Source organism: Natator depressus, chromosome 1, assembly GCF_965152275.1.
Source record: "Natator depressus isolate rNatDep1 chromosome 1, rNatDep2.hap1, whole genome shotgun sequence".
Taxonomy (NCBI): Eukaryota; Metazoa; Chordata; order Testudines; family Cheloniidae; genus Natator; species Natator depressus.
This window is the reverse complement of record NC_134234.1, coordinates 206074784-206097467: the sequence shown is the minus strand read 5'-3', so window position 1 is coordinate 206097467 and position 22684 is coordinate 206074784. Positions and strand designations below refer to the sequence as shown.

At 42.5% G+C, this 22684-nt stretch overlaps 1 protein-coding gene across 1 annotated transcript in view; it reads left to right on the top strand.

Moving 5' to 3' along the window:
* Positions 1-22684, top strand: part of MAN1A2 (mannosidase alpha class 1A member 2) — a 307541-nt gene that overhangs the window by 47298 nt on the left and 237559 nt on the right. Inside the window, exon 2 of the mRNA XM_074975205.1 lies at positions 11193-11448. Within this exon, the coding sequence (XP_074831306.1) occupies positions 11193-11448 (256 nt within the window). The remainder of the gene's footprint in view (positions 1-11192; positions 11449-22684) is intronic.

The window sequence follows — 22684 nt, the reverse complement described above, 5'->3', positions numbered from 1 at the left end:
CCTGAGTGCATCCCCTCAAGTGTTCAGCCTCATGTCTTTAATTGTTCCAGGTTGGATTTTTGCAGTTCTGCCAATCTTAAACACATGTGTTGCAGTACCATGTGTATCAACTGTTCTCACCCAGCGAGTCAAACTGAGTTCAGGTACCTATGGTTCTGTGACCAGTAAATACTATTAATTTTAGCAGTAGGAAGAAAGCATAAGAAAAAAGAAGGAATTTTAAAACAACAAATAGGCTGCATGCATGTCTCTCTTACTTAAAGGGTTATCATCCCTGATGGTAACCTAAGCAGACCTGCCCTTCTTCAGACTCCAGCAGGGTGTCTTATGTCTCATTCAGGTTTCTCTGAACAACCACCCACCCTCTCTTGAGGGTCTTCCTTTTTAAATCTGCTACAGTTCTTCTGATTGCCTATGCTTCTTCCAGTCCTGTTTGAAACTAGTTTTGCAGATTGACTGGAGAAGAGGCAAATCCTCAGTTAACAGTGATGTCATTGTCCTTTAACAGCCTTCAAGTGTTTCTAAAGAGTGTGTGTGTGTGTGTGTGTGTGTCGTATCTTGACGCATTCTTTTTCCTTTCTGTTTGTTTTCCTGATAGCCTACTTTTACTCTAAACCAATATATTCATATAGTAAACATCCCAATGACCACATGAACATGCAGTATTTATAAATTATTACAGAGCAGCTCTAAATCAATCACAATCAATTCACACAACATTGGAGGAAAAACAAAGGAAAATGTGATTGTAAAGCTACAAGTATTAGGGGGAACTTAGAGACCTTTATAGCACCGGGAGCTACTTTTAATTCTTTTGGGTTTTGACTATATTTTAAGTAGAGTGCGGTTTCTTTTAAGATGTATGTAAAGAAAACTTTATGCAAGTTGGCTTACATTTTACTTTCATTTTTTGTCCATTTTATAAAATTGTACTTTTTAGTGATGGCCATTTTTCTGAGGTGCCCGCCCTCCACATGCTATAAAAACTCCATAGCCTACCTGTGCCAAAATAACAGTTTTTCTGCATATAAAAGCCAGGGTCAGCATTCGGGGGTAGCAAGCAGGGCAATTGTCTGGGGTCCCATACCACAGGGGACCTGCGAAGCTCAGTTGCTCAGCTCCGGGCTTCAGCCCTTGTGGGATGGTGCGGCTCTGGGGCTTCAGGCCTGGGCCCCAGCGATTCTAAGGCCAGCTCTGCTTTATGGACCCCCAGAAACCTATTCATAGAATCACAGAATATTAGGGTTAGAAGAGACCTCAGGAGGTCATCTAGTACAATCCCCTGCTCAAAGCAGGACCAACACCAACTAAATCATCCCAGACAAGGCTTTGTCAAGCTGGGCCTTAAAAACCCCTAATCATTTTCATTGCCCTCCGCTGAACTCACTCCAATTTGTCCACATCCCTTCTGTAGTGAGGGGACCAAAACTGGACGCAGTACTCCAGGTATGGCCTCGCCAGTGCTGAAGAGAGGGGAATAATCACTTCTCTCAATCTGCTGGCAATGCTCCTACTAATACAGCCCAATACGCCATTGGCCTTCTTGGCAACAAGGGCACACTGCTGACTCATATCCAGCTTCTTGTCCACTGTTGTTTTTATAGATCTGCCTGCAAAGATATAGATTGCTGTGTATATATTACCTGTCTCCTGCATTGTTTACCACTCTACCAAGTTTTGAGTTATTTGCAAACTTTTGGTAGCAATGATTTTATATTTCCTTCAAGATCAGTGGGTCACACTGAATTAAGTAAACAGTTCCCTGCAGGACCTCACTAGAAAAAAATCCATAGGCTGATGATTCCCCCATTTACATTATGTTTTCAGATCTGTCAGTTAGTAGTTTTTAATCCACTAAATATGGGCTCAGTTGGTTTTTGTATAGTGCTAAGTTGTTATCAGAATGTCACATAGGACTATGTCAATGTCTTATAGATATTGGGGGAATGTCCACGCAATTTTTGCCTTTTATTTATACAATTTCAGACAGATTTATTGTCATGTATAGTGTCTGAACATACGTTTCTGCCAGATGACAAACAACAAACAAGATGGAATTGGTAGGGACCCAAGTTACCACTTTCCAGGGCACTAGGAAGTCCTTCTATACTTTATGATGGTCATCGCCTCTTCTGTTCCCTGGGTCTTGTCTTCTAGTCTTGTTCCTTCAGTTTCTGGTCTGGTGTTTCTCCTGTTTGGGCATTATTCACTTGAGTTTTTTATACATTTCCACATTCCAGATTACTTAACCTTTTTGCAATTGGCTTTAGCACATCAGTTCTTAATTTTTTATATAACCATGCATTACGCATGAGTAAGAATCAGTTACCTAACTTCTGTATTTTTTACTGATGGTTTTACAGTTTCTATGTCATGTTGTTTTGTCTGCAATGTTGTTGTAGCCATGTTGGTCCCAGGATATGAAAGACCTGAAGAAGAGCTCTGTGTAGCTTGAAAGCTTGTATCTTCCACCGATCGGAGTTGGTCCATAAAAGATATTACCTCCTCTATCTTGTGTCTTTCATGTTGTTTTGTGTCACTCTGGCCTGGGTCATCCCAGAAAAAGTTTTTTTTTAATTATCATTACCTATTTGTGTACCTCTTAGTTATGTCTTCCAACATAACACATTACCTGTCTTGCCAGCAATAATATCATTTTAAACAAATCAGCAATTAATGTTGAAGAAGAATAGTCAAAAACATACTAAGTGTTACCTCACCTAAACTCATTCACTATCCATAATCAGAAACCATTGAAATATAGTTAAAAAAGTTTATAATCTTAGTATTTTAGGAGTCCTTCATTTTTTATTCTTCAGTGTTGTATGTTAGTATGTGCTTTCACCTTAATCTGTTGGGGGTGGATGGTTTGGAGAGCATAATGATTAATGTCAGCAATTCTTTTTTCTTTAAACATGGGTTTTTCATTCAAAGTCCAGTTTTGATTGTAAATCATTAGGAAAAAAGTCATTAGAAATTTTCCTGTGTTGAATTTTGAGGGGGTGTGTGTGTCTCGATTTTAGAGGCTTGGTATTTAGTTGTTTTTATGGTACTCCAGGCGTAGTTCCCCCCTTTGACACCTTTGGAAATATAGGATGTTGATTACTTTACATGATGGAGTAAAGAGGTATCCTCCGGTGCCTATTTCTTTTCCTGTTTCTGTTGCCAATCCTTTAACATACACTTTATCTTACAACACATTATAAGCATTACTACAATTATCAATGTTTGTAGCCACAACAATATCTTAAAAATAAATGCCACAGCTGAATGTTTCCTAATTGTATTTATTTGATTTCACTAGCTAGCTGGTTTTAACGTGTTCTATTGGATTATCTACTGTATTGATTTTTTTTTTCATGTGGATTAAGTGTTTTGTATTTTGTTTTAACAAAGATTTTAAATGTAGATTTAATTTAGCAACAGATATTGTAAAGTTAGGGAGTAATTACATAGCGTTAGACCAAAGTGTGGGTGACTTATTACCCCTGGCTCCACAAATTTGAGTATGGGTATGATTTTGATTAATCTATTTATAGTTTTGCATTTAGGAATAAATCACCAATTGAACTGGTTAATTGGGAATACTTTCCCTCTCTAATTCTATTGTAACTGTTGTGTAACTACACAGTATTCTCCATTTCCCACATACGTGGCATGTGTTTGATGTACATTCCAGGTACTCAGCCGTACTGGGCAGTCAAGATGAGTCCTTTCATTGGATTTTGGCTCGTTACTGTGATTTATACCAGAGCTGGGTTACATGGGCCCTAGGGCATCACACTGGCAGATCAGTCTGGCTTGCATTTCTGAGCAGCAGGCCAAGAATGGGTGCTTGCCTTCACTCATGTGAGTGTTTTACCAGTGTCTGAGGTACCTAGACATGGTACCTGGAAAGAGTCTTTGAGGATCCCTACTGAGTGAGCCTGTACTATTGTTTCATAAATGTGTTTGCTTTTTCAGTTATTGGCAGGAAAAGTGAAAAATATGCTGTATTTGCAAGTCTTCTGTATAGTAACTATAATCAAGAGGTGACATAGCTACCACAGCTAGATTCCAGAGGATATCAATCTCTGTGACTAGTTGTGTTTCATTCCTAGAATAATAGACTATTCGGGTTAGAAGAGACCTCAGGAGGTCATCTAGTCCAATCCCCTGCTCAAAGCAGGACCGACACCAACTAAATCATCCCAACCAAGGCTTTGTCAAGCTGGGCCTTAAAAACCTCTAAGGATGGAGATTCCACCACCTCCCTAGGTAACTCATTCCAGTGCTTCACCACCCTCCTAGTGAAATGGTGTTTCCTAATATCCAACCTAAACCTCCCCCACTGCAACTTGAGACCATTGCTACTTGTTCTGTCTTCTGCCACCACTGAGAACAGCCTAGCTCCATCCTTTTTGGAACCCCCCCTCAGGTAGTTGAAGGCTGCTATCAAATCCCCCCTGACTCCTCTCTTCTGCAGACTAAATAACCCCAGTTCCCTCAGCCTCTCTACGTCAGTCATGTGCCGCAGTCCCCTATTCATTTTCGTTGCCCTCCGCTGAACTTACTCCAATTTGTCCACATCCCTTCTGTAGTGGGGGGACCAAAACTGGACACAGTACTCCAGGTATGGCCTCACCAGTTCCGAATAGAGGGGAATAATCACTTCCCTCGATCTCCTGGCAATGCTCCTACTAATACAGCCCAATATGCTGTTGGCCTTCTTGGCAACAAGGGCACACTGCTGACTCATATCCAGCTTCTCATCCACTGTAATCCCCAGGTCCTTTTCTGCAGAACTGCTGCTTAGCCAGTTGGTCCCCAGCCTGTAGCGGTGCATGGGATTCTTCCTTCCTAAGTGCAGAACTCTGCACTTGTCCTTGTTGAACCTCATCAGATTTCTTTTGGCCCAATTCTCCAATTTCTTTAGGTCAGTCTGGACCTATCCCTACCCTCCAGCTTATCTACCTCTCCCCTCAGCTTAGTATCATCTGCGAACTTGCTGAAGGTGCAATTAATCCCATCATCCAGATCATTGATAAACATGTTGAACAAAACCGGACCAACCCCTGGGGCACTCCACTTGATACCGGCTGCCAACTAGACATCGAGCCGTTGATCACTACCCGTTGAGCCCGACAATCTAGCCAGCTTTCTATCCACCTTATAGTCCATTCATCCAATCCATACTTTTTTAACTTGCTGGCAAGAATACGGTGGGAACCCTTATCAAAAGCTTAGCTAAAGTCCAGATATATCACATCCACTGCTTTCCCCATATCCACAGAGCCAGTTATCTCATCATAGAATTCAATCAGGTTGGTCAGGCATGACTTGCCGTTAGTGAATCCATGTTGACTATTCCTGATCAACTTCCTCTCCTGCAAGTGCTTCAAAATGGATTTCTTGAGCACCTGCTCCATGATTTTTCTGGGGACTGAAGTGAGGCTGTAGTTCCCCGGGTTCTCTTTCTTCCCTTTTTTAAAATATGGGCACTATAGTTGCCTTTTCCAATCATCCAGGACCTCTCCCGATCATCAAGAATTTTCAAAGATAGTGGCCAAGGCTCTGCAGTCACATTGACCAACACCCTCAGCACCCTTGGATGCATTAGATCTGGACCCATGGACTTGTGCACATCCAGCTTTTCTTAATAGTGCTTAACCTGTTCTTTCATCACTGAGTGCTGCTCTCCTCCTCCCCATACTGTGTTGCCCAGTGCAGCAGTCTGGGAGTTGACTTTGTCCGTGATTTAACTGGAGATTGGTCCTGCTTTGAGTAGGGGTTTGGACTAGATGATCTCCTGAGGTCCCTTCCAACCCTGATATTCTATGATTCTATTATTCTAAGACCAAGGCAAAAAAAGCATTGAGTACTTCAGCTTTTTCGACATCATCTGTCACTATGTTGCCTCCTCCATTCAATAAGGGTCCCACACTTTCCCTGACCACCACCTTGTTGCTAACATACCTGTAGAAACCTTTCTTGTTACCCTTCACATCCCTTGCTAGCTGCAACTCCAGTTGTGCCTTGGCCTTCCTGATTACACTCCTGCATGCTCTAACAATATTTTTATACTCCTCCCTAGTCATCTGTCCAAATTTCCAATTCTTGTAAGCTTCCTTTCTGAGTTTAAGCTCACCGAAGATTTCACTGTTAAGCCAATCTGGTCACCTGCCATATTTGCTATTCCTTCTGCACTTCGGAATGGTTTGTTCCTGCTCCCTTAATAAGGCTTCTTTAAAGTACAGTCAGCTCTCCTGGACTCCTTTCCCCCTCATATTAGCTTCCCAGGGGACTCTGCCCGTCAGTTCCCTAATGGAGTCAAAGTCTGCTTTTCTGAAGTCCAGGGTCCATATTTTGCTCCTCTCCTTTCTTTGTTTTGTGAGGATCCTGAACTCAACCATCTCATGGTCACTGCTGCCTAGGTTGCCACCCACTTCTACTTCCCCTAGCAATTCTTCCCTGTTTGTAAGCAGCAGGACAAGAGGAGCAGGACAAGAGGAGCAGGACAAGAGGAGCTGGAGCAACTGACAAGGGGCCAGTTGCTCCAGCACTTGTACCAGGACACACTCCAAAAACTTCCTGGATTGTCTGTGCATTGCTGTATTGCTCTCCCAGCAGATGTCAGGGTGATTTAAGTCCCACATTAGTACCAGGGCCTGTGATCTGGAAACTTCAGTTAGTTGTCCGAAGAAAGCCTCGTCTACCTTATCCTTCTGATCCAGTGGTCTATAGCACATGCCCTGTACCGATCCAGCAAATATTCATTGGCAACGAGGCTAAGCATTTCTCTATTTGAGTATTTTTTAAAGTTTTTTGAATGTTTATGAATATATACGTACCCATTGTGTTTCATATTATCTATAACTGCAGTTAATAACAGTTTAAGTTCATTCAGAATCCTGTTTTTCTTGAATTACTGCAGCAAAACAAAAACTATTAAACAGGTTAAAAAGAACACATTTTATACCAATACTTGTCTTTATCTAAGGATTTGAAGAATTTTGTTTGCCTTTTTTTCTACTTTTTCTTTTGTGTGTAGCAATATATTGGCTACTTACCACAGGACTTTTACTGTTCCAGGTTTTTAACTTAGGCCTGATCTACACTAGGAATTTACGTTTGTATAGTTATGTCTCTCAGGGATATGAATAGTTCACATCCCTGAGAGACACCACTATATCAACCTAACCCCCGGTGCAGTCCAGTGGTAGATCGGCGGGAAAATTCTGTTTCTAGCACAAACAAACTTAACAAACATATTTTCATGGATTTGGGTGGTGAGTGGCATCCAGCGCCATGTTTATCCTTTCACAACTTAACACTAGCACAAACTTTTAACAAACAATTTGAGAGGTGTATAATAATTAACATTATCACTGGCCGTGTTGTACCAAAATGGTTTTACGAGGGAGAGGTGTTTATGGAGGGGTGGGAATACAAATCAGAGTAGCCATTATCCTCTTCCCAAAGGTACAGATGAGGCAAGAAAGGCAGCAGTGCCAGTGCCCTTACATTTCCTTAAATTCTCTATAGTTTGATTTCACACTCTGTCTGGGCATAGGACTATGCATTCTTTCTTCCCATCACTGCGCATTCTGTGTTGCTTTTAGTTTCTCACTGTCACAGCACAATGATTGATTTTTACCAAGAGCAAATACTTTGGCTGTCACTTGGCTGGCAGCTGCATGCAGACTGTTACTTTTAACTGTTTGCAGGATTCAGTTACCTTAAACAAACCTGTAATTTCATCAGAAAACTTTGGTAGACAAAACCTATTTTCCATAAAACCATGTCAATGAGGAATAATTATGCTACCGTTTTTTAATTGTTTACTTTAATTGATTAATTAATTAATTAATTAATTGTTTAATTGCCTCTCATATCAACCTTTCCGTGATTTTGCCTGTGACTGATATCAGATTAACTGGTCTGTAGTTTCCCGGGTCATTCCATTTACTCTTTTAAAATATTGGTACAACATTAGTTTTTTTCCTATGCTCTTTGCCAGTGTTACAACATTTGCTAAAAATCCACATTAATGGTTCAGAGAGATGATCAGAGAATTCTTTTTAATATTGTTGGGTGTAAGGTACTGGGACGGGTTGGACCCTTTGGGAAGCCACCTTATGGTGCTGTGATCCAACTGAGTCTGCCTGTTCTGAGTCAGAACCTGTTTAATCTGTCTTGCTGAGCCAGGCTCTTAAATCGTCCTCTAACACACATACGGGCCACACCCAGCTGCAGATCAGCTCTGGGAAGACTCAGTTTAAGGGACTTGCTCCAGCACTCAGATGCCCACCTCCCTTGGAGTACAGACCCAAAGATATATTATGAAATTTGCCCCCTCCCTCAATGTGGAGAGAGGTGTGTACACTTCCTGCCTTCCCCCTCCATTAGAAATTACAGAAACTGGATTTAATAATAAACAAAACAAATGTTATTAACTATAAAAGGTAGATTTTAAGTGGCAAAAGGAGTAACAAACAGAACAAAGCATATTACTAAGCAAATGAAATCAAACACGCAAACTAAGCTAGTTTCACTAAAGAAATTGGTTACAAATAGTATTTCTTACCCTAGATATTGTTTCAGGCAGTTTACAATGTTTCTGTGGTTCAGAGTTCCAGTTATATTCCTTTTCAGACTGGACCCCTGTCTCAGTCTGGACTCCCCCCCTTGCCTTCCCTTTTGCAGTCTTTCTTCTTGGTCAGACAGGTCATGGAGAGGAAGAGTCTTGTTTGCCTTCCTCCCCACCCTTAAATAGGATTTACATAAGGGTGGGAATCCTTTGTTTCCCAAACTTGACCTCCCTCCCCTTACAGTGGAAAATTACAAGAAGTCCCAGGTAATGTTTTAGTATCAGGTGACAAGACCACCTGACCCTGTAGTATCACAGCGTCCAGGAGTCAGTGGCAGTATGGAGTGTCCGCAGGAAGACCAGGTTTTTCACAGTCCATTGTCCTCACTGGTGGGCCATCCGCCCTGTCTGGCTTTTCCATTGTTGTACCTGAAGTGTTAGCAGTGGGCATCATCCAAAGTAGCATACAGTAGTTAAAATACAGATACATAGTCAGTGTTCCTAACTTCAGATACAGAAATGATACAGGAGTACTTGTGGCATCTTAGATACTAACAAATTTATTTAGTCTCTAAGGTGCCACAAGTACTCCTGTTCTTTTTGCGGATACAGACTAACACGGCTGCTACTCTGAAACCTGAGAAATGATACAGGCATACAAATTGGATAATCACATTCAGTAAATCATAGCCTTTCCAATGGTATTCATATCATAAGCATATTTTCATAAAGAATGTAGAACGACATGTCACAGGTATCTGTTCCTGCTGTTTATAAAAAATATTCTACTTTGATTGATACTGAGAAGAAGATAAAGTTGTGATGGAATAAAGCCACTGTGGCTGGTCGATGGGTCAGAACAGCACATCCAACAAGATACCTTGGTGTTAGTGGCAGGAGGGGAGTTGAAAAGAGGGCGGGGAGAACGAAGTAGGGAGGTCCTGTCAGCTCTTGTTGGTTTTCTTTTTGAAAAAGTCAGATCCTGTGTAGGTAAGGATGTGGGGGCTGGAGAATGGAGGGTTTAAGAAGGTATCTAATAGGTGACTGAAGTGTGGTGGTTCATCAGGGTGGAGAAGTAAAATTGCTTAGCAATAAAAGTGGTAGAACTGAGCAGGGCTTTGGAGCTGTGCTCCAGCTCCGCTCCAGCTGCAGGCAAAAACCTGCAGCTCCACTGCTCCGGAGCTGCTCCAGCTCCAGGCTCCGCTCCAAAGCCCTGGAATTAAGGGAGGAGAGAAGAAATTTGTAGGTGCAGAAGTCAGCATGGTCCTGTGACTTGCACCAGACCTGTGGGAGAGCAGGAATGAAGACAGTGGATGTTGGCGGTGATCCAGAACTGGGGGTTAGCATGATGACCTTGCACTGTGTGGACTAATGCACCATGTAGACAAACCCTGTATTCACTCCCCTACCTGGTTCCTCAGTACACCAAACAGCAGCATCATGGGGAACTGAGAGTTGATGAGCAGGACTGAGAGAGAGAGTATTGGGGAAGCAACACTGAGTGGAGGAAGCATGAAGAAAAATGGGGCTTGAACTAGGGGGACTGAGGTGGCAGACATGGCGAGAAGAGGATCTACATGCTGATAATAGTTGCAATGTCCCATTTTGTGTGTGTTTGGAGAATGCGAGTAAGGTAATGTGAAGAAGGTGAAATTAAGATTGTTAGATGGCAAAGGTTGGGTGAAGATTAAGCTAATGATATCCTGGATTTTTATGGTTTTGTTACTGGTGTATGCACTTAAGCAACCTTAACTAGTGTATAATTTTGGGGGCGGTGGAGGGGTGGGAATATTCATAAGGCTAAGCAGCTGATTTGTTGGACAGTGCCAGCAGACTTTAATACCAGAGGGCACAGCTTTTTTAAATTTTAAAATTTTAAATCACTTTATAGTTGGATGAAAACTAATCCTGGAAGGCCCAAAATGAGTGGTCCAGATGCAGCTTTGCTGCATCCAGAGACTGCAGTTCTCAGCATGCTATGATCCACCTTGATTTTAGTGACGAGCCATTCAAATCAGGATAGGACTTGCTGCGCTGGGACCTGTAGTTTTTGCAGGCCATGTCTCCTGAATGACTTGGGTTACTGCAGTATGCTATGTTACACATAAAACAGGTTGTTGATGCAACCCTTTATTGAGCAAAAGGTAGGGAAGAGCCCTCTTGGTATTTTTTTAATTAGTCATTGCTAAGCATAATTTTGTGTGTTCTATATAGGGGGAGAGATGCATTTATGAAACCATGTGTCAGCCCTGTAGATGAAATTCAGAACATGGGGTCTTTTTATTTCTAAACTGTTGAATAAAAGGGCAAGGGAAAATACTGAGACATGATTTACAATAACCAGTCACTGTCTCAGAAAGATGAGCGCTCTCATGGTTTGTGAACAAATAAGGTTCTAAAGCGAAACTGAGTTTTACTGCTGGAGCTGTGGCAAAATACAGTATGGAATCAGTTTGAGAACTGGGACTAAATTCTAAATTGACATACTTCTGTGAAACTCTAAGTCAACAAAATTGGCTACAATAAACCAGTGCAGAATATGGCTTCTTCTGTTTAATGGGGGGTTGTCACAATTGTTGTTTCCTTTATGAAGCCAGCCTCTGACGAGCATTTGTTTCTTTAGAGAAGAAGAGGAACGCCTGAGAAATAAGATCCGAGCAGACCATGAAAAAGCTCTAGAGGAGGCAAAAGAGAAGCTGAAGAAATCTCGAGATGAGATTCGAGCAGAGATTCAGACAGAAAAGAACAAAGTAGCCCAAGAGATGAAAAAGAAAGACAGCAAGCCGCTGCCACCTGTACCAGTACCAAACCTCATAGGGATAAACAGTGAAGACCCAGCAGATAAGGACATCCGAGAGAAGAGGGACAAAATTAAAGAGGTAACAGGCAGTGTGTGATCATGGTTGTTGCAGGCTGTCATGGGAATTGTTTTATTTAGATTTTCAGCCATTGCTGTTATGAACATTTTATAAAATCACATTTAAAAATTAAGTATGATTATAAATCTTTCCTTTTTAAAAAAGTATTTAAAAAACAAAACATTTTAGTAACAAACACACAAGAGCTATTCATCTGTGTTGAGGAAGAATTGAATTCTGGTTTGCAGTCAGAAATAACACGAGTATGGATGTCTTGTGGCACATTTCCAACATTGTGCATTCAGTTGTTTTTCAGTTTTCTGACTCCCTGAAGCAATAGGTTCCTACAACATCTGATACCAAAGAAATAGGCTGGATGCATATGTGGTTATATATGCTTTCAAATATTGAACATGTGATTCACACTTACTGTGTTCCTTATTGGTTCCAGTGGTCCATGTAGTCCAGTGTCCTGACTCTAACAGTAGCCAAAACCAGCTGCTTCAGAGGAAAGTGTAAAAAGCTCCATGGTGGACATTTATGGAATTGATTGTCCATAAGAGAAACTTGTTCCTAGTGGTTCCCAAACTGTGGGTCACGACTCCCAGGGGGATCACAAAAAGGGTGCCACGGGGGGTGGATGGGTTGTGGGTCTCCATCTATGGAGGGGCAGATAGGCCAAACCTGAGTGGCGCTGTGACCATATATGCCAGGTCATAACACCTGGAGTAGGGAGCTGGGTCCAGCATGACAGGGTACAGGAGCCATCACTTCCTGAGGTGAGTGTGGAGTGGGTTCCCTGTCACTCCCTCCCCCCATCCTGCTGCATGTAGGAGCTGCGGCTGCTTAGAGTGAGTGCAAGGCCCCCTCCCTCGCAGTCTCCCCTGCCTCCCCAGCAGCCTGAGGGTGGCATTAATAGAGGTGAGCCCAAAGGGGTTGTTACCTGGAAGCATTTGGGAACCACTGAGGTAGTGGTTAGTTCCTTCTCTGAAGAACTAAGGTTTAGTCATGTAACTATGAGAATCTCATCTTTCTTTTTTTATAAAAATGTTTGCATCTCTTCTTGGCATAGAGAAAAGCTTAAAAACGTGATTTACCAGGAACCAAATAAAAAGAACTCAAAAATCTTTCTTCTTCATTGAGTGGTTGTGTATCTTGCAGTCATGGTATCGCGCACCCCCTAATATGAGAGGTAGAAACTTTTTTCTTGTTAGCAATCAAGTTGGTCCACACATGCTCACAGAATGCCCCCTCCCCTGCCTGCCTGAGGGCATAAAGGGCTTTCAGTTCCTTCAGCTGCACCTTAGGCTAGAGATGGAACACTAAAGGTCCCTTATCTCTGTTTTAACATTGGGTTTAATCTGTTGTAAGTAGTGGGGTTTTTTTTTTAGTCAGTTAGCTTTAGATTAGTGACCTTGTTAGTATTTTAAGATAGTTTTAGCATTTACTTAGATATTGGTGCTGGATAATAGACAGCTATGCCATCTAAATCTCCCAGTTTTAAAATGTGCCCCTTGTTTAACATTGCTATGCTGGCCAGAGACACTCATCAAAAGTGAGGGGGATATTTCTAGTAAATGTGTTATCTGCTGTTCTTTTGCCAGTTGGTCTCAGAAGAACATGGAGATTAAATTTAGGGTGTAACTCCTGGACAGATTTATGAGACCTGACTCAGATTCTGGTCAGTCGGATCAGTCTGTTTCCAGTTTTCCCTCTACAAATAGTGCTGCTGGAGCAGTTAAAAGATCTTTGGCTGAAAAGGGAAACAAATTTTGTTCTCCTGGCCCTTCAAAGAAAAAGAAGATGAGATCACCTCAAGACATAGAAAAGTGCCCTATGAAGTCCTATAGGATACCAATAAGAGCTTTGTACATTACAGAGAGAGACTTCTGATCATTCTGAGGATTCAGTAAACCTCTGAAGGTTACGGTACTGTCTACAGTACATGCTCCATCAGTATGCAAGGATTCGGTAGCAAGTACACAAGCACTAGAATCAGAGAATATCAGGGTTGGAAGGGACCTCAGAGGGTCATCTAGTCCAACCCCCTGCTCAAAGCAGGACCAATCCCCAATTAAATCATCCCAGCCAGGGCTTTGTCAAGCCTGACCTTAAAAACCTCAAAGGAAGAAGATTCCACCGCCTCCCTAGGTAACGCATTCCAGTGCTTCACCATCCTCCGAGTGAAAAAGTTTTTCCTAATATCTAACCTAAACTCCCCCACTGCAACTTGAGACCATTACTCCTTGTCCTGTCCTCTTCTACCACTGAGAACAGTCTAGATCCATCCTCTTTGGAACCCCCTTTCAGGTAGTTGAAAGCAGCTGTTGAATCCCCTATCATTCTTCTCTTCCTCAGACTAAATAATCCCAGTTCCCTCAGCCTCTCCTCATAAATCATGTGTTCCAGTCCCCTAAACATTTTTGTTGCCCTCCGCTGGACGCTTTCCAGTTTTTTCACACCCTTCTTGTAGTGTGGGGCCCAAAACTGGACACAGTACTCCAGATGAGGCCTCACCAGTGTCAAATAGAGGGGAACGATCATGTCCCTTGATCTGCTGGCAATACCGCTACTTATACAGCCCCAAATGCCATTGGCCTTCTTGGCAACAAGGGCACACTGTTGACTCATATCCAGTTTCTCGTCCACTGTAACCCCTAGGTCCTTTTCTGCTGAACTGCTGCCTAGCCATTCGGTCCCTAGTCTGTAGCGGTGCATTGGATTCTTGCTTCCTAAGTGCAGGACTCTACACTTGTCCTTGTTGAACCTCATCAGATTTCTTTTGGCCCAATCCTCCAATTTGTCTAGGTCCCTCTGTATCCTATCCCTACCCTCCAGCATATCTACCACTCCTCCCAGTTTAGTGTCATCTGCAAAATTGCTGAGGGTGCAGTCTACGCCATCCTCCAGATCATTAATGAAGATATTGAACAAAACCGGCCCCAGGACCGACCCTTGGGGCACTCCACTTGATACTGGCTGCCAACTAGACATGGAGCCATTGATCACTACCCGTTGAGCCCGACGATCTAGCCAGCTTTCTTTCCAGCTTATAGTCCATTCATTCAGCCCATACCTCTTTAACTTGTTAGCAAGAATACTGTGGGAGACGGTGTCAAAAGCTTTGCTAAAGTCAAGGAATAACACGTCCACTGCTTCCCCCTCATCCACAGAGCCAGTTATCTCGTCATAGAAAGCAATTAGATTAGTCAGGCATGACTTGCCCTTAGTGAATGCATGCAGACTGTTCCTGATCACTTTCCTCTCCTCTAAGTGCTTCAGAATTGATTCCTTGGGGACCTGCTTCATGATTTTTCCAGGGACTGAGGTGAGGCTGACTGGCCTGTAGTTCCCAGGATCCTCCTTCTTCCCTTTTTTAAAGATGGGCACTACATTAGCCTTTTTCCAGTCGTCCGGGACCTCCGCCGATTGCCATGAGTTTTCAAAGATAATGGCCAGTGCCTCTGCAATCACTTCTGCAACTGCTTTAGCACTCTCGGATGCAGCACATCCGGCCCCATGGATTTGTGCTCGTCCAGCTTTTCTAAATAGTCCCGAACCACTTCTTGTTACTCTTAACATTCCTTGCTAGCTGCAACTGCAAGTGTGATTTGGCCTTCCTGATTTCACTCCTGCATGCCTGAGCAATATTTTTACACTCCTCCCATGTCATTTGTCCAAACTTCCACTTCTTGTAAGCTTCCTTTTTGTGTTTAAGATCAGCAAGGATTTCACTGTTAAGCCAAGCTGGTTGCCTGCCATATTTACTATTCTTTCTACACATCGGGATGGTTTGTTCCTGTAACCTCAATAAGGATGCTTTAAAATACAGCCAGCTCTCCTGGACTCCATTCCCCCTCATGTTATTCTCCCAGGGGATCCTGCCCATCAGTTCCCTGAGGTTGTCAAAGTCTGCTTTTCTGAAGTCCAGGGTCCGTATTCTGCTGCTCTCCTTTCTACCCTGTGTCAGGATCCTGAACTCGACCATCTCATGGTCACTGCCTCCCAGGTTCCCATCCACTTTTGTTTCCCCTACTAATTCTTCCCGGTTTGTGAGCAGCAGGTCAAGAAGAGCTCTGCCCCTAGTTGGTTCCTCCAGCACTTGCACCAGGAAAATGTCCCCTACGGTTTCCAAAAACTTCCTGGATTTTCTGTGCACCGCTGTATTGCTCTCCCAGCAGATGTCAGGGTGATTGAAGTCTCCGATAAGAACCAGGGCATGCAATCTAGTAACTTCCATGAGTTGCCAGAAGAAAGCCTCGTCCACCTCATCCCCTTGATCCGGTGGTCTATAGCAGACTCCCACCACGACATCACCCTTGTTGCTCACGCTTCTAAACTTAATCCAGAGACTCTCAGGTTTTTCTGCAGTTTCATACAGGAGCTCTGAGCAGTCATACTGCTCTCTTACATACAATGCAACTCCCCCACCTTTTCTGCCCTGCCTGTCCTTCCTGAAAAGTTTATATCCATCCATGACAGTACTCCAGTCATGTGAGTTATCCTACCAAGTCTCTGTTATTCCAATCACATCATAATTCCTTGACTGTGCCAGGACTTCCTGCTTCTTTCCCAGGCTTCTTGCATTTGTGTATAGGCACTTGAGATAACTCGCTGATCGTCCCTCTTTCTCAGTATGAGGCAGGAGCCCTCCCCTCTCACGCTCTCCTGCTCGTGCTTCCTCCCGGTATCCCACATCCTCACTTACCTCAGGGCTTTGGTCTCCTTCCCTTGGTGAACCTAGTTTAAAGCCCTCCTCACTAGGTTAGCCAGCCTGCTTGCGAAGATGCTCTTCCTTCTCTTCGTTAGGTAAAGCCCGTCTTTGTCTAGCACTCCTCCTTCTTGGAACACCATCCCATGGTCAAAGAATCCAAAGCCTTCTCTCCGACACCACCTGCGTAGCCATTCGTTGACTTCCACGATTTGATGGTCTCTACCCAGCCCTTTTCCTTCAACAGGGAGGATGGACGAGAACACCACTTGAACCTCCAACTCCTTTATCCTTCTTCCGAGAGCCACATAGTCTGCAGTGATCCGCTCAAGGTCATTCTTGGCAGTATCATTGGTGCCCACATGGAGAAGCAGGAAGGGGTAGTGGTCTGAGGGCTTGATGAGTCTCGGCAGTCTCTCCGTCACATCGTGAATCCTAGCTCCTGGCAAGCAGCAGACTTCTCGGTTTTCCCGGTCAGGGCGGCAGATAGATGACTCAGTCCCCCTGAGGAGGGAGTCCCCGACCACCACCACCCGCCTCCTTCTCTTGGGAGCGGTGGTCGTGGAACCTCCATCCTTAGGACAGTGCATCTCATGCCTTCCAATCGGCGGAGTCTCCTTTTGTTCCCTTCCCTCAGATGTATCATGTAGTCCACTCTCTGCATTAGTACCTGTGGAGAGAACATGAAAACGGTTGTTTACCTGTATCTGCATTGTTGGTACATGGACGCGCTCCTTTTTTCTTCTGGAGGTCATACTATCTAAGGCCAAGGATACAGCCTTCTTGACTTCTTTCTTATTGGTACCACATACACTGGTATCAATAGATTGTACAGCTACAGCATCAGTGCTGATTATTTCAGCTGCCTCATTTATGGTACCATGAGATTTAGTGGTATCTGCTCATTCAGAATCACTTCTTCTGGTTCATGGTGAAAATCCATTATCAGTATCTTGTAGGGGTGAATCATCAGTACTGCCTATTAAACTTCTGATCTGGTATTCACTTAATGAAGATTCCTTAAAGAGCTCCTCATCCTTATTTGGAAGAATCCACATTAACTTCATCAGCTACTGAGGCCAGTTTGGAGGGATTTCCTTTATTTCTTACTTGTGTATCTCTCACTGGATGTTTGTCCTAAAACCAGATCTCAGAAGTCTTCTTGTAAAGGATTATGTACCTTCCCATGCTTCTTGGTTTCCTCCTCCTTGGGCTACCATGTGGTTACTCTTGTGGGTAATAGATGTGGCCAAACTGATACCCTTTGGCTCCTTATCAGGGCTATAGAGACCCATCTTCATCTCATTCAAGGCAAAGGTAGCCAGCACCTGAGTAATCAGAAATTGGTCATCCTGATGAGAAACCTCATACATCTCCTATCGACATCAGCAGGTTTCCTCTGAGGAAGAATGGTCAGTCAAAGCAGCCTCCTGTAATTTGTCTCCTGCTTATGAAGGGGTAATAGCAACTTCCTTCTCACCAACATATGGTTATAGATCTTTGCAAGATCTTTTAAAAAGGATTGCAGCAGCCCTGGAAATATCAATTGAAATGGTGTGACCCAAGAGCCCCTTAATGCCAACTGGCAAGGGAGTTACAGGAATGGCCTGATTCTGGTATGTCTATTCTGGTTCACCAAAGAATGTTGAATGTTATTTAAGGTCTTAAATGAAAGCTAGGGTCACACTAGTCTTTAATATTGTTGTGATACATTGTGATACAGATACATTGTAAGGAGTTACATATATATACTGAAAATATGTTCTAAAGTCTGTATCAAGGCAGAATTGACAAAAGCTTTCTGTCCGACAAAAAGATGTGTACCAATCTAGCTGGTTATTGAAATGTAAATTTAAGTATTGTCTCATTCACAATGGGTCTTCCATCACCTATCTAAGCTGAATGCAGATGAAGGATTGTAAAAATGTCAGAAAATACCTAACAGGTAGCAAACACAGTTGGGGAAGAGAACCTTATCTTGAGATACACTTCAAAGGTTTGCTGGAGTCTACTTGGGGAACAAAGATGACACCTTGTTATCCTGCACCTAGGAAGTAAATGGGCAGCGTGTTTACATTCGTGAAAACAGGATCACAACCAGCTTTGGGTGTAGAGGCTGCAAAAGACTTTGGATGAGATAAACTTCTTTAGGCAGGACATTAGCTTGTTAAGTTTAGTTTCTAGATGCATGTTATGATATTGTTTTATATGTAACCTTTTTGTTTCCATTAGCCTTACTCACTATCTCTTGAATCTTTGGTAAAATTTATTGTTGTTTTCACTATAAATATATCTCAGTACTCTAGTATTAAACAAGGTGATGATCCTGAGTTGAATCATACAAATGGGTGTGTATCCTGTTCCCTTGGGGACAGCAGTCCTGGTATTTCTGTGAGTGATCAGTGTTTGGACACTACATGGGAATGCTTCAAAGAGGCTTGGGAACTGGGGTGCACATATTGTTAATCTACAAAGCAAAATAAGGTCTGGAATAACCCAGAGGGGGTGACTAACAGGCTGGTGGTGTCAGGGAGCAGTTAACCTAGTTAAGTTGGAGAGAGTCCAGCGAAGGGCAACAAAAATGATTAGGGGTCTGGAACACATGACTTATGAGGAGAGGCTGAGGGAACTGGGATTGTTTAGTCTGCGGAAGAGAAGAATGAGGGGGGATTTGATAGCTGCTTTCAACTACCTGAGAGGTGGTTCCAGAGAGGATGGTTCTAGACTATTCTCAGTGGTAGAAGAGGACAGGACAAGGAGTAATGGTCTCAAGTTGCAGTGGGGGAGGTTTAGGTTGGATATTAGGAAAAACTTTTTCACTAGGAGGGTGGTGAAACACTGGAATGCGTTACCTAGGGAGGTGGTAGAATCTCCTTCCCTGGAAGTTTTTAAGGTCAGGCTTGACAAAGCCTTGGCTGGGATGATTTGATTGGGGATTGGTCCTGCTTTGAGCAGGGGGTTGGACTAGATGACCTCCTGAGGTCCCTTCTAACCCTGATATTCTATGATTCTATGATTCTAAGTATAAGCAAGTGTCCCTCATGCTGGACGCAATAGGGTAACAAGGTGAAACACAGCCCTAGGCACTCCGAAAACTGTCACAAATGGTTTCTGATAAATCTCATAAAAGTTTAGATATTCTACATTGTTCTACTCCTGACAGAATAGCCATGCTCATAAATGATGGCTTATTGGAACCAGCTCAAAGTTTATGGCCTACTCCAGCGATGATTGCAGCTACCTCAAAGAAAGCTGATAGGAAATATCAAGTTCCCACTAAAGACTTTGAGATGTTTTATACCCTGTGTCACCCAATTCTTTGGAGGTCACCACTGCTCAAGAGTGCACAATGCAATGACTTTACAAAATAACTTTCAAGGACAAGAAGCCTAAATGTCTTGATCTTCTGGGTAGAGTTATTCCTCAGCCAAACTCTGCAAGAGGATTTTTACCAGTCACGTTCTTCTATCTGAAAAAGAAAGGAGGGCTGGAGGGCTGAGAAGGGGAGCAGAGGGGAAAGCAGGCACACACACGCATGTGTGTATATATAGTATATATGTAAGGGTGGGTCCCAAAAAAAGACAATGCACTTGGTGGATCAACTTAGTAAAAAGTTTGGGAACCACTGGTCTATATGGATTCCAAGACCCATCCCCATTATTGAAAGTCCTTGTAAGATTTTGGCGGGTTAAGGAACTGAGAGGCACTTGGTTTGCCTTGCCCCTTTATGCCCTTCAGCAGGGGTTATTCCTTGAACATATAAGGGCCAACTGGGGACTGCTAGCAAGAAAAAAACTTCCAATCTCTATTGCTAGGGGGTGTACAATACTATGACTAGAATACATATGGACAACAAATCTCAAAGAACATCAGTTACCCTTCTTTTAAAAAAAATCTCTTGATTTTGGGCAGCCTGACTAATTTGTTTTTTATGCTTGAGGTTGTCATCACAAAATTTGTTCAACCAAAGAAAATATATTTACTGTTGTTTCCAAATACTCAGAATTTAGCTTACTATAAGACAGCAGTTTGGGCTCAAAGGAGAATGGATTTACATTATTAATAAATCCATTTTAGCTTGTTGAACTTACATGACTGTTTCTCATTTTAAAAAGCTTCCTACTTTGAACTCTTGTTTGTTCCTGCAGTTCTTCCAGTGTACTGTTGTCTTTATTAAAAAAATAGTCACACTTGAGTTCACTCCAGGCATTGGGTAGACTATGGTAATTATTACACAGCCTTCCGTAAGAAGGTGTGCAATAGCAGTTTCTCAACAGAGACTGAGAAACGAGAGTTTAGGGAGAATTATGTAGCTGCCTACACTGCTTTTCACCCTCTGCCTCCCAAGCTTCTGAGCTGAAGAAGTGTTCCATGCCCCTCTGCTGTCGGGGAATCTTTTTGGGGAAAGTGAACAGGAGGGAAAATCCCTGTAAATTTAGGGGAATCCTCAACTATAAAGCTACAGACCACCGCAAAGAAGTAATTCAAAGAGTTAATCCCTTTAAACTCTTTAATCTGAAACTAATGTACCACACTCATATGCAGATACAAACACTACCATCTTCCCTCCTCTCCCACACTGACAATTAATTTGAAGTCAGTCTTTGCAAGGGAAGTGTTTAATGTATTAAAACATAAAGTGTAAACTAGGTTTTGCTTGCAACAAGTTCTAGACCTCTCTTGGGCATTAAACTGACTTCAGCAAACTTTCCAACACTCCCACATTAAATTTGTTTGTTTAAAACTGGAATCCAGTATTTGTACTGTACATAATTCTCTGCTGAGACCCAAGTGAGATTACTTTGAGCTTTCTGCACCCTATTGTTTGGACTAGATGAACAAAAGATGATAACAAATTTTGAAGTGTGACAAAGCACTAATTTTTCTAAGTCCTAGAAATCATCAACAAGTATGTTGGATTTATTGATTTTAAAGTTATATCATTTGAATTATGGTAGCACCTAGATGCCAGAGCCCCATTCTGCTAGCCGTGTAAAAATATGTAACAGAGACTGTCCCTGTCCCAAAGAACCTACAACCTAAGTATAAGAATATAGACAACAGTTGGATGCAACCTTAATTCAACCTCCTTGTGCATATGAACTGTTATAAAACCTTTAATTACAGGATCACATAACATTTTTCCCACAGGGCGCCTACCTCCTTCTGTGCAGACTACAGATGGTGCACACTGAATGGGTAGCTATTCAATGTTTCTTTTTTATCCTCATCATTCATTTTATGGCCACATGTCTTATTTACTGCACACTATCCAAAACCTGCACTGAATACAGAATTACCAGTTTATTCTTGGGCTTTTCTGTGACACATCACTGTAGAATCTGAATGTTTTACAAATATTAATGAATTTATCTTTGCAAAACCTGTCTGAGGTCAGATGTGGTATTATCCCTACTTTACAGATGGGGAACTGAGGCACAGATAGGCTGCTTTTTATAGTTTTTACTCTGGACATTCTCTTCCCTCTGCTGATTGGCTGTTTCCTCTCACATTGAACACCTGCCTCAGTCTTTTTGCATCAGCCTCAGTACCCCTGCCCTCCTCCTCCCCTTCTTCCTCTCCCTTCTCCCTTTTTCTTACCCTCTTCCTTTAATTTCAACCTTTGCTTTGCTTGTCTCTCTTCAGATAACCCCTATCCCAGAAAAACCCTTCAAAAAGAATAAAAACAAACAAAACACACACACACACAAATCATGGCACCAACTTGACATTTGCAAACCACCACTTAGTTCTCTCTGCTTGTACGTTTCCTTTCCCCTTACCCTTTGTGTCTCCTCTATTTAGATTGTAAGCTTCTGGCACGGTGACTATCTACTACTCTGTGTTCGTACCGTGGCTATCTCAGTGGGGTCCCAATCTCAGCTGGGTTCCATAAACATGACAATAATAATCTTAATAGAATAAGGTCCATTTTTTAAAATCTTCCCTAATTTTGGGTACCCAACTTGGGACTCCTAGGACTTGATTTTTTTTTAGAGTACTTAGCATTTTATAGCTCTTTATACATTCAAAGCATAGTTTCTATTCACTTCACTTGCAACTCTGAGTGTTCAGCACTTCAGATCCCAGGTGTCTCAAAGTGAGGTCACAGAAAATGAGGAAAACACACCAAACTTTTCCTAGGTCGCCACTAATTGTAAGTGACTTGCCCAGCATCATGTAGGAGCCTTGTGACAGAGGCAAGGAAATAATCCAGTTCTCCAGGAAAACTTCAACTCTTTGATCTCATGGTTAAATTTTTCTCTTACTGCAGTCCCCTACCTCATTCACTACACACTCTCTAGCAAATGAGTTCCTGCAGACAAGTCTCCTTCACTACAGAATAGTGATTCCTTGCCTAAGTACCATCTTTCTCTTGTTCCTAATGTATTTATATAACCTCTTCTAATTGCCTTTTATGTACCTTGCTTGGTGTAATTCATTTTGAGCCTTAGCCTTTCTGATTTTGTCCCTACATGCTTGTGCTATTCTTTGGTATTCATCCTTAGCAATTTGTCCGTGCTTCCACTTTCTGTAGGATTCCTT